The sequence below is a fragment of the Salvelinus fontinalis genome, chromosome 4 (genome assembly GCF_029448725.1).
Source record: "Salvelinus fontinalis isolate EN_2023a chromosome 4, ASM2944872v1, whole genome shotgun sequence".
Taxonomy (NCBI): Eukaryota; Metazoa; Chordata; class Actinopteri; order Salmoniformes; family Salmonidae; genus Salvelinus; species Salvelinus fontinalis.
Window position 1 is genome coordinate 13,585,445 of NC_074668.1, and position 12,991 is coordinate 13,598,435.

General features: G+C 42.3%; 1 protein-coding gene across 3 annotated transcripts in view; it reads left to right on the top strand.

The window, feature by feature from the left end:
* Positions 1-12,335, top strand: part of LOC129853129 (versican core protein-like) — a 64,056-nt gene extending 51,721 nt beyond the window's left edge. For 2 of the 3 annotated variants that reach the window (XM_055918852.1, XM_055918851.1), the window contains 6 exons: positions 2,196-2,309; positions 4,490-4,648; positions 5,546-5,628; positions 9,585-9,729; positions 10,045-10,227; positions 10,309-12,335. In XM_055918852.1, the coding sequence (XP_055774827.1) occupies positions 2,196-2,309; positions 4,490-4,648; positions 5,546-5,628; positions 9,585-9,729; positions 10,045-10,227; positions 10,309-10,514 (890 nt within the window). In that variant the 3' untranslated portion in view covers positions 10,515-12,335. Of the gene's footprint in view, positions 1-2,195; positions 2,310-4,489; positions 4,649-5,545; positions 5,629-9,584; positions 9,730-10,005; positions 10,228-10,308 lie in introns of all 3 variants that reach the window. The other variant, XM_055918850.1, reaches the window with a different exon arrangement.
* Positions 12,336-12,991: the final 656 nt, after the last annotated feature.

Here is a 12,991-nt window from a genome sequence, read left to right on the forward strand (position 1 = left end):
TCATAGTTGAAGTGTACCTATGATGAAAATTACAGGCCTCTCTCATCTTTTTAAGTGGGAGAACTTGCACAATTGGTGGCTGACTAAATACTTTTTTGCCCCACTGTATTTAAAACGTAATACTTTTAGACTTTTACTGGGTGGCGTTTACTTTTACTCTAGTCATTTTCTATTAACCTTTCACGAGCCTCTACCCCGGGTCCGGGAGCACACCCCCCCCCCCCCCCCACACTGATTAGCATCGCTAGCATAGCGTCACAATTAAATAGTAGCATCTAAATATCATTAAATCACAAGTCCAAGACACCTAATGAAAGATACAGATCTTGTGAATAAAGCCACCATTTCAGATTTTTAAAATGTTTTACAGGGAAGACACAATATGTAAATCTATTAGCTAAACACGTTAGCAAAAGACACCATTTTTCTTTGTCCACCATTTTTTCTCAACACCAGTAGCTATCACCAATTTGGCTAAACTAAGATATTGATAGCCACTAACCAAGAAAAAACCTCATCAGATGACAGTCTGATAACATATTTATGGTATAGGATAGGTTTTGTTAGAAAAATGTGCATATTTCAGGTATAAATCATAGTTTGCCATTGCAGCCACCATTACAAATCTCACCAAAGCGACTAGAATTACTACAGAGAGCAACTTGTATTACCAATTTACTCATCATAAAACATTTCTTAAAAATACACAGCACATAGCAATGGAAAGACACAGATCTTGTGAATTCAGACAACATTTCAGATTTTCTAAGTGTTTTACGGCAAAAACACAATAAATCGTTATATTAGCATACCACATATGCAAACGTTACCCGAGCACTGATTCAAGCCAAAGAGAGCGATATCGTTATCATCGCCAAAATATATTAATTTTTTCACTAACCTTCTCAGAATTCTTCAGATGACACTCCTGTAACATCATATTACAACATACATATAGAGTTTGTTCGAAAATGTGCATATTTAGCCACCAAAATCATGGTTAGACAATGACAAAAGTAGCCAAGCTGGTCAGAAAATGTCGTGCACCATATTAGACAGTGATCTAGTCTTATACATAAATACTCATAAACTTGACTAAAAAATATAGGGTGGACAGCGATTGATAGACAATTTAATTCTTAATACAATCGCGGAATTACATTTTTTAAATGATCCTTACTTTTCAATACAGGTTGCGCCAAGCAAAGCTATACCTAACAAAATGGCGGAACGTGCGTATAACATTTTTCTACAGAACAACGATTTATCATCTTAAATATTTCTTACTATGAGGCGATCTTCCATCAGAATCTTGGGCAATGAATCCTTTCTTGGGTCTAATCTTCTTTTGGTCGAAAGATGTCCTCTTGTCTGTCGAAATGCCCACTAACGTTCGACCGGGACCCCGAAACGTGCCCGGCTCATCAAAGAGCATCACATAGAAATGCCTCAAAATCGCACTAAACGGATATTAATTGCTATAAAACGGTTCAAATTAACTACCTTATGATGTTGTTAACACCTATAACGAGTAAAAACATGACCGGAGAAATATTACTGGCTAAACAACAGGTTGGAAGGAGGCGAGTCGGATGTCCTTAGCGCGCCACGCGCAGGCAGCCAAAGGAAGTTACTTCCGGTATTTAGTGTTTTATTCAGCCCCTGATTGCGCAATTGACTCCATTCAAAGCGTCATCACGCACTGACACCCAGGGGAAGACGTAAGCAGTGTCTGTTTCTCCATAGCATTTACAGTGACCTTTAAACTGACTCCAGATCAGTGGCCAAAATGTTTGAAATCTGACTCCCTATCATGAAAAGTGCTGTAGATTGAGTTCTGTTTCACTCAGAGACAAAATTCCAACGGCTATAGAAACTAGAGAGTGTTTTCTATCCAATAATTATAATAATATGCATATTGTACGAGCAAGAATTGAGTAGGAAGCCGTTTAATGTGTAGAGCAAATTATGCTAATGCGAAACAGCACCCCCTATCTTCAGTTTTACTCAAGTATGACAATCGGGTACTTTCTCCACCACTGTGTACATGTTGTAATTTGAATTCCGAGTTCATCAGACATGCATTTGTTTTGCATGTCCACCTCCTCCACATCTGAATGGTTACGCAGTTCTTTCGGTTTGTTTTATTTCTTGTGCAGTATAATTTACCCATGCTTTTTCACCTTTCTTTTCAGACATTGATGAATGTCAGTCCAACCCCTGTCACAACGGAGCTACATGCATCGACGGCCTGAATTCCTTCACCTGTGTTTGCCTCTCAAGCTACGCTGGATTCTATTGTGAAGAAGGTAGGTTAGTTGGAATATCCATGGGATCTGTCAGTAAACTCTGTCAGTAGGATTCTCTCCTCATTAAACATCAGCTGAATGAAAGCATTCGAGTAGTTATTTGTTCAAGGTTGTTCCAGCTAACCCTTTTTTCTCCATCATTCAGTACTTATAAAGGCTTGCCATGCAAATGAGAATATTACATAGTAAAATAAACAATGTCAGTGTTCTTCGCAACGGTGTGAGGCGCTCCAACGCTGGCCTCTATTTCACACAAAAATACATCACTGATCATTGAATTTAGATCACAGAGAAAAGGAAGTTGGCTTTGTTGGAGGAAAGTCATAGATCTCCAGATAGCTGTGTGTGATATGATTAGTTACCTGAGCCCTTGGGAAATAGAGTGAGACTCTTAGACTCTGATTCATTCAGATACTGGAGGCAGCGTAGAAATGTGTGGTCAGAAAGCCAGGGGCTACAGTCTCTTCACATATCAGACAGACCACAGATTGTAACAGTTTTCCATGTCTGAAAACACAATGGTCTATTAAAGAAATCACAGACTTTCGGTTAATACCCACGAGTCCAGGTGTAAAGTAATTTTCCAGTACAGGTGTTTTAGACGTCACGTCCTCTCTTGTTCAGCTCAACAATGATCCAATCGTTCACTGGCCCTAAGCAGGGTATGTGAAAGGAATCAGTAGACATCACTGCATTTGTTCAACAGAACCTGGGTTGACACACTCAAGCTTCATGTTTAAAGTTTGAAGTTTTAATGTCACATGCACAAGTACAGTGAAATGCCTGATTATGTCATTCAGACCAACTCATAGCCTCTTATTCTCTATTGAGTCTATAGCTTGACTGCACCCCATTTTGTCCCTGGTGTGTTGACCCAGGGCATTATACATGCTGGCCAGTCTGTCCTGACCATACTCCGAATGTTGCTTCCATTACTCATCACTGAGACAGGGCTGGATCCCGTATGCTTAGACCCAGCTGTTTTCTCAGGGTCTCTTGCCAGTAGACAAACAGAGAAAAGGCTATGATAACACTCTTTGTTTAGCCCATATACAGCTGTATTAAGGGAATAAGAGAGTGAGAAGGTAAGTAGTAAATATAAGTAAATAGATGTGTCACAGTAGTACACACACACACACGCCAGTCTTTCTCTCACCTCCTCACTGGTTTATAGGGTGCTGGGGACTAGAGGGGAGAGAGAGAGGGAGTGAGGGAGAGAGAGAGAGAGGGAGAGGGAGAGAGAGAGAGGGGGGGGGGGGAGGGGGAGAGAGAGAGAGATGACCATATTAGTAACACATATTTCCTTCAGATTACACAGACCCACAAAGAATTCAAAAACAAATCCAATTTTGATAAACTCCCATATCTATTGGGTGAAACACCACAGTGTGCAATCACAGCATCAAGATGTGTGACCTGTTGCCACAAGAAAAGAGCAACCAGTGAAGAACAAACACCATTGAAAATACAATATTTATGTTTATTTATTTTCCCTTTTGTACTTTAACTATTTGCACATTGTTACAACACTGTATATAGACATAATATGACATTTGAAATATCTCTATTATTTTGGAACTTGTGTGAGTGTAGTATTTACTGTCCACTTTGTATTGTTTATTTAACTTTTAAAGCCCCTTGAATTGAATTGAATTGAGAGGGGGGGGGGGGGCTCTGATTAGAGAGCAGTCTGAGATAACAGCAGAGCCAAGGGGCTCAGGGTGACCTTATAAAGACACACAGTACCCCGCTCTCTGTCTCCTAGTTATCTCCTGAACCTAATTGGTGTGCACTGGAGGATAGGGATGAAACCCAGATCAACATGCAGATAGGACCATGTTCCTACAGGTGTTGGGTGGATTAGACATTCTTAGGGGAGAGACTCTTTTTCCTTTTTCAGTGAAAATATAGTGAAAGGTATTAGAATGTGTGTAACCCTTTTATTCATTAATAAACACATTACCTTTTTTTTGCCAAGTTGTAGGCTCATGCATTGTTGACAACCTTTTTTCCCCCCTCAATCAATACGTTTTTGAAAATGCTGTGTTTATTTACAGGCATTCTGTCCATTGTTAAAGTCTGTGTGATTGTCCGTGGATTCTCAGCTGTTGTTATCTTTTTTATTGTACCGTTGAAGCACAAATGTCTGTGATACACATCCATTCTCCCTCTCTCCTCAGACACTGAGACATGTGAATATGGCTGGCACAAGTTCCAGGGCCACTGCTACAAGTACATCCCCCAGAGGAGGAACTGGGACACAGCGGAGAGAGAGTGCCGGGTACAGGGGGCACACCTGGCCAGCATCCTCTCCCATGATGAGCAGCAGTTTGTCAACCGTAAGTGTGATATCACACGCATGCACGCACACGCCATGAAAACAATACTATTAGTTGTACACAAGACAACACAAGACTCAAAGCCAACCTGTCACGCCCTGACCACAGAGAGCTGTTTATTCTATGTATGTTGGGGCGTGATAGTGACTAGGGTGGGTCATCTAGGTGATTAATGGTTTATGTTGGCCTGGTATGCTTCCCAATCAGAGACAGCTGTTTATCGTTGTCTCTGATTGGGGATCATATTTAGGCAGCCATTTCCCCTTTGTGTTTTGTGGGATCTTGTCTACAGGTAGTTGCCTGTGTGCACACCAGTAGCGTCACGGTTCGTTTGTGCGTTATTGTTTTTGTTTGGGGAGTTTCTATTAATTAAAAGATGTTGAACTCTACGCACGCTGCGCCTTGGTCCGATCATTATGACGAACATGACACAACCATAAAATAATGCTCAATGACACAGTCTTAACCGTCTGAAAATGACTAGAGTATTTCACAAGTGTTCTCCTTAATGCTGATTTAAAACCCCTGCAGCTAATTGTAGGATTATCCTACATCTGGAATTTGCAGAAACACCAGGGAATTCCCAACATATTTATCCCCATGCTCCTCGTCTTAAAGTCAGTATACACTAATCTCATTAATGAATATGGGCTGTGGAGCAGAGAGGCATAGTGGATTACTCCAGTAGGTTTTTGGGTGGTTGGCAGCAACAGTGGAGTAGACGACAAACGTCTTGGCTGAGAGAGAGAAAACGCAGGCAGTTGGAACAGGAAGAGTGATGCATGTGTAGAAAAATGCTTCTCTCGCTCTCTCTTTATGGAGGGACTGAAAAGTGCCTAATAAGGCATTGGAATCAACTCATTGACCTCCTGTGTTCTGTTGTGCCCTTCACGGCAGGCCTTGGACAGGACTACCAGTGGATCGGCTTGAACGATAAGATGTACGAGAATGACTTCCGCTGGACTGACAGCACGCCCATGGTAAGAAGGGGTTCTCACACTTTTTAGCTTCGACAAGCCGTGTTGAATCCCGGTAAATATTTATAGGGATACTGCTGACAAACACAGTCATCTAGGAGATGTGTCATTTCCTGCGGTGGTAAATGAGGAAACTCTCTGTGGTCACTTTCTCATGACATACCCTACTATCTCCTCTACACCCTGTTGGACAAGCTCACTGGCTTGGCGTCATGCTCATAGAAATATAATGAATAGAACAGGCGTTCCCATTCAAGACAATGATGGCATAATGGGGGGGTCTGTGAGTGTACCCATAGAGGCAAAGCAGGAAGTAAAAGCAGGAAGTGTACCCAATAATTGGTGCTGTCCCTGGTGGCGCAGTGGTCTAACGCACTGCATCGCTGTGCCACCAGAGATTCTGGGTTCGAGTCCAGGCTCTGTCGCAGCCGGCCGCGACCGTGAGGCCCATGGGGCGGCGCATAATTGGCCCAGCGTCGTCCAGGTTAGGGAGGGTTTGGCCGGCAGGGATATCCTTGTCTCACCGTGCACTAGCGACTCTTGTGCGGGCCGGACGCATTGCACGCTGACACGGTCGCCAGGTGTACGGTATTTCCTCCGACACATTGGTGCGGCTGGCTTCCGGGTTGGATGGGCATTGTGTCAAGAAGCAGTGCGGCTTGGTTGGGTTGTGTTTCGGAGGACGCACGGCTCTTGACCTTCGCCTCTTCCGAGTCCGTATGGGAGTTGCAGCATGAGACAAGACTATAACTACTACAAATTGGATACCACGAAAAAAAAAATGTTGCTGTGAGTTGTTGAATCAACTGACATTACAAAAAATACATTACTTTGCATGAGTCACATCAGTTAACATCATTTGAATGACCGATCTACATTACCATGGGAATTATTGCATCACAATACCAGATAGCCATTGCAAGTGTACCCATGAGTTTCCCAATCAAATTGCCATGGTTAGAGGTTCTAAGCCCGTTCTATTCATAGCTATTGCTATGGAAATGCTACTCTACATGTGTGACATGTGGTGCCTTTCACTAACAACAATCTCTGTCATTCACAAACTATAACAATAACCACACTGGCTTGAATTGTGTGTGTGTCTGTTGATGAGCCTCAGTATATGTAGTGTATGTGTCTGCACAAGTGGAAGCATGTTTGTTTGTGGTCATGTAAACGCACTGCAGATTCCCCTCACTAGACAGGAAAGTGGTTAATTACTACTTTCGGCCAGGTTGTACAGATTGGCTCTTCACTTCAAAGATAAGACCCCACCATTACCAGAGAGAGAGAGGGGTGGGGGGAAGGGCGGAGTACCGAGACAGCCTGGGGGGCAGGAGATAAGCTGTGTCCTTTTGCGGGCAGATTGAACCACCTCTCAGTTGAGAGAGATGGGAATAAAGGTGTCAATGACGCAGCAGAGAGAGGAGCTGACAGGCGCAGACAGGTACAGGCCTCCCCCTCTCCTCAGGAAGCACAGCAGGCAGCCAGACACACAGATGGGCAGCACCTGTCCCCGGCAGCAGAGAGAGATAGGTGGGGGGTGGGGTAGGGTAGTGGGCCTGGGTGGGTGGTCAGCCTTACTGTATTGCGGCTTTATCTGGGAACAGAGTGTGTCTACCTTAACAGTATTACATTCTCTCTTGAGTAAAACAACAAACACATTTAACACACACAACATTGATTCTCAATTCATTCAGGACATGTAGGAATTATAATTTGCATGTGTTGGGTCATTTTGGTTTTGTGGGAGGGAAATGCTGTTTGATTATTTTGGGGAGGATGCGTGGGGGCTGTTGTGGGCATTTGCTACGTCAGTTAGCTGAGCAGGAAGCTGAGGTTGTGTTTTCTAACCGTAATAACAAGGTTCCTTGTGGGTTCTTGCATGGGGCCTCGGGGGAGGAACAAGATGAGGGGGGGGGGGGGTGGTCAAGGCTTTGAACAGACTGTTTGAACCTAAAGCCTAGCTGAAAGATGGTAGCTCTGATCAATGCAGCGGTGCATTCCACGCAGCTCTGCAGCTGTGTGTATACAGCTGCAGCAAGTTTGCTATAGCAGGAAAATAATCCTGCAGGAACAGGAAATGTGAATTATTATGTGGATTGCCACATTAATAATATAATTTCCCTGTGACAGGAACAATTGTATTTCTAACAAGGTGGGAGAGGAGATAGGAGGAGGCTTCTCAATGCTTTGCTATGGTTCCTCCACATTACACAGTAATGGTGTGTCATTCAATACATGCCTGGCATTACTAGTGTAACTCTGCTTCAACACACGATAATTGTCGTACACACACACACATACAGATGTAAGATCTTAATTTGCTCACCCTGTTTCTGGATAATTTATCTGCAATTAAAAATTGTCTGGATGTCCTTTAGTTGGTGGACCATTCTTGATACAAACGGGAAACTATTGAGTGTGAAAAACCCAGCAGCGTTGCAGTTCTTGACACAAACCGGTGCGCCTGGAACCTACTACCATACCATGTTCAAAGGCACTTAAACCTTTTGTCTTTCACATTCACCCTCTGACTGGCACACATACATAATCCATGTCTCAATTGTCTCTGTTGTCTTAATCTACACTGATTGAAGATGACTTAATAAGTGACAGCAATAGGGGATCATAGCTTTCACCTGGACTCACCTGGTCCGTCTATGTCATGGAAAGACCAGCTGTTCTTAATGTTTTGTACACTCGGTGTACACACAGCTGAAATGCTATTTCAGCCAATCAGCATCCAGGACCCAAACTCCCCGGTTTATAATATCCAATACTCCACATTGGATCAATATGTCCTCCGTCTTACAAATGTGCAATATGACAGTGTACATGTGTTAGAAACATTCTATTTCCCATGACTGTTTCCATCCTGCACAGCACAACTGTACCAGTATAATGTTTATCTGAGCAGGACTCACAGGCTCAGTTTATTTAGTGATTTGGCTTCTTTTCTGTTCCTTTGTTTGGCTTTGGAGCGAAGTCTCTCACAGGGTCCCAGTGAAAAGTCTGGAGGGTGATGTCATAGTGTAGCTGAGCAGTGGGTTACAGTGTCCTTTGGGAACTGAGGCAGCAGTGTGGAGAGGTGAGGGTGGAGTATAGAAGTGTGGAGGGGTTGAGGAGAACGGGGTGGAGGGGGTGGGGATAGAGGAGAGGGGGTGGAGAGGTGGAGGGGGTGAGGAGAGAAGGTGGAGAGGATGAGGAGAGAGGGGACGAGGGGTGTGGAGAGGTTGAGGAGAGAGGGGAGGAGGGGTAGGGAGAGAGGAGAGAGCGTGGTTGGAGAGACAGAGGAGTAGGATAGTCTGTTTGAAAGTAGGAGAAAGTAAAAAGTGATTTTAATTCCCCAAAGTCACAGTACATTCTACCGTTATCTATCACCCCTGCAACTCTTCACCAGGTTGTCGCTGTAAGTTTTCACTCCATCTACCTGGTAAAATGAAGGTTAAATCGGATAAAAAAAAGTATTGTCGTAATGATTCTAGTTCCAGATGTGTCAATACGTCTGTGTTGATCTGAACAGGCAGAAGGAACATAGAGCCCTCCAGTGGATGATATAAGCATTACATTCAGCTGCCACATAAGTCATTCAGAAATGGCCCCACCAACCTAACTACACACTGGAAAGCTATTTTAAGCTCGTTGATAACCAATGTAATGGCCTTTACCCCAGAGGAGACTTGAGACTGGACTATCACTGACCATATCTATTGTTCCAATTATACCCCAGAGATAACGAGTGCTGCCAGCATGTTGTTAGCTGTTATTCTAAAATAAAGAGAGTGTGTATCTGTGCTGATTTCAGCTCGGACAAAGTGAGGCACTTGCTAGAGGAAATTTACTAAAGTGTCTTTACTGTGATCCTGGTCTGATCCTTCTTATAATGATGCTGATGATGTGGACAATGATAATGAGGATCCAATCGTGATGGTCTGTTTCTTCTTCTTTTCCCATAGCAATATGACAACTGGCGTCCCAACCAGCCAGACAGTTTCTTCTCATCTGGAGAGGACTGTGTGGTGATGATCTGGCACGAGGACGGCCAGTGGAATGACGTGCCCTGCAACTACCATCTCACCTTCACCTGCAAGAAAGGCACAGGTATCACAGAAATACAGTTAAAAAATGCCACAAAAGTACTTTAATGTTAGCCATAATTGTCCCATAATAATTGTCCCACCTAGATATCCTAAGATGGATGCACTAACTGTAAGTCTCTCTGAACAGGAGCGTCTGCTAAATGACTGAAATGTTGAGAGCTATTTCAATCCACTGACAGTGTACATTTATCTATCATTCATTCATTCATTCATTCATCCACCCACCCATTCATCCATCCATTCATTTATTTGTTTATTCATCCATCCATCCATTCAGCCATTCATTCTCCCATCAACCCCTGTGTGTTCTTCCCAGTGGACTGTAACCAGCCCCCTCTGGTACAGAACGCTCGTACCTTCGGCAGGAAGAGGTCACGCTATGAGATCAACGCACTAGTGAGGTACCAGTGTAGGGACGGTTTCATCCAGAGGCACGTGCCAACCATCCGTTGCCGTGAAGACGGCCGATGGGACATCCCCAAAATCGCCTGCATGAGTCGTGAGTACAGTAGATCGATTAATTGATTCTAGTGATGATCGCTCCACATTTTCTGACCAAGTGCTATTGTTTCTTCCCCAGCATCAAACTTCCAGAGGGACTTTGCGAGGAGGCAGAGTTACAGTCTGTTCAGTAGCAACAAATACAAGCGGCGGTCTGACGAGGCGGCGGCCCGACATCATCCTCACCATCGAGGAAGGAGAGAGAGGAGAGGCAGAAGACAAGCAGAAGACAATGATCGCCATGGTTACGCTAGATTACGTTTACTCAGAACCAGCATAGCCTAAACCATAGGAACGCAGGACTGTTAGTTATGTGGATATTTAAAAAAAAAATGTAATGAAAACATTTTAAGAACTTTAAAGAATGAAAGGACAAAAAGAAGAAACCCAAAGGATATTTACAATTTTTCTTGCAATTTTGATGATGGAATCTTGGAATGATGTGCCTTTTTAAAGAAATATTATTTTAAAGAATATTCTTATAAAGGGACACTATTTTATAACAAAGCCAAAGTGGATACCTTCTGTTGGCTACTGGGAAAGTGTGCTGGAGTTGTACTTTGGACCAAATAATGCATTCATCCGCAACTATACGATTTTTTCCAGTTTATACAGACAGGAGAGCGTTCAACTCTTACATTGGGAAAAAGATACAGCTTTTGTGAAAATATAGCGCTTATGTTATGCAAAAGAATACAATTAATTTACAAATAGTCTGTGCTACGCAGGCACTGACAATCAAATGAATCCACAGTACTCAATCCATCTCTCTCTTCTCTACATTATTCCGGAAATTACATTTCAAAGAAAGAGGTTCCATGCTTGGGTTTATCTTGTTGTTACACATGATTACTGTATGCATTTTATACAGAGTTTTTCATCCAATACCACGCTTGGGACTGTCCGATGACACACGTGACTGACCAATCAGATTTCAGATCACAGAAAGAAAAATTCAAACATGGCGAAGGCCCATCCAATCAGAATTTAGATTGCTGGAGACCTTTTATCACTAGCTCTTTGTCATCAGCTGCAGTCTTCATCCCGTCTCATCCATAGATATATAAAGAATATATGATGCGTTGATAATGGGTTAATGTTTGTGCACATCCATTTAACACTTTTGCTTTCTATTGTATGTTGAGAAACTAGAGAGGAGATTTCTAAGTATTATTTGACTGAGGGCCAAATGAGTGTCTCCTCCGAGGCCCTTAAGGCCTTATACATTGAAGTGAAGCCATCGACCTGTAAATTATTTGGCTGTGTTGAATGAAACTATAGAAGGGAAAGGAGGGTTATGGAATGTATGTTTTCTAGACAAGATAACCTGGAATTCCTTGCTACGTTTACAACAAATGCGAGGTATTTTAATGTTACTAAAACAATGTTATAAAAATCCTTTAAAAAATGAGCTTTGCTTCTGTTTTGCCTGAGGGGGTAACTTTTCTGTTTCCTGACACTGTAGATGACTCAAGCTCTTCGCTTCCATGTGCTATTTTCTTAGGTCAATGTAAAACTACTATTGAGAGAATGTACTTAGTGAAACACTTCGAAAGACTTGAACAAACACCTTTTTTAACAAAAGATACAAATAATTTATTTTTCAAGCTGCTCTTCCTCTTCTTGCTACGTTATTGTTTTGTAAGTGAAATATTCTGACGATGCAATCCCTTGGTCTGACTAGTCTCAATACTACATGTATTTACATGCTTTGTAGGAGACAGCTAACATCGCAGTATCTGAGTCAATGTGATGAAGATATTGCTTTACTACACACTACGCTAGACAGGCCTGACATTTAGGGGTCAACAATGGACCAAAGAGTAGGGCTTCAATCAGCTGAAAGTTCAGTGTTTCCGTCACAATATCACCAAACACGTTGTACAGATTTAGTGTTGCACAATTGATGACGGTCATCCAGCAGTTGTTGTTTGTCTTTTTTTATTTGTTGTGTTTTAGCATTAAAGTGCACATAATAACATTTTATATTTACAGTATAACTTTGTTTTTTACAATGTGAAAGTCTGGGATGTTTGAGAAATACATTTTTAAATTAAACAAGACTGTTTTACCTGCTCTCAGTCACCAAAGAAATAAAAACAAAGGTTTGCCAATTTTACTCGTGTCTCCTTTTTGTTTGTAAGGTCACCACCATTACATATATTAACAGTCTGGGGCAGGCTAGGTTTCAAAGCATGTTACAATCCATGGTTTAGCGTTCAGCATTAAGCTTTGACTTTTACTGTGATCGTGGTGGTCAACAGGACTTCACTTTTATAGTAGTACAGTCTTACTACCAGCAGGTAGCGCTGTTCAACATTGAACTAGTTGCAAGACATGCCATTTACTGCTCAAAGCTTTGTCTACAGAAACAGTTGCTGTCAATGAACTGGGATGGCTACTTTCACTTGAAAATCTTGAGTAACTCCTGAACATTTGTTCCTTGCGACAATGCAACATGTATCCAGGAGGTGTCCTATTGCTGCCTGAACGTTTGAATTAAAATAGATATGAAAGTGTGAGAGATATGAGAAAACAAATGTATTGAATTAGAGAAAATATGATGGCTACCAAATCAAGACTCCATATTGTTATACAGTTCACATTGTAACACAACCCTCTCACAAGTCATGACCTTTAAGGTATTGTTCTGCTTTCCATACCATTATCATCTGAACACAAATCCCTAATGGGTTGGAGCCCTGCACAGCACGCTATTACAGTTCACCAGCGCTTTTGTGCACACATCCTCGCAGGGAGAA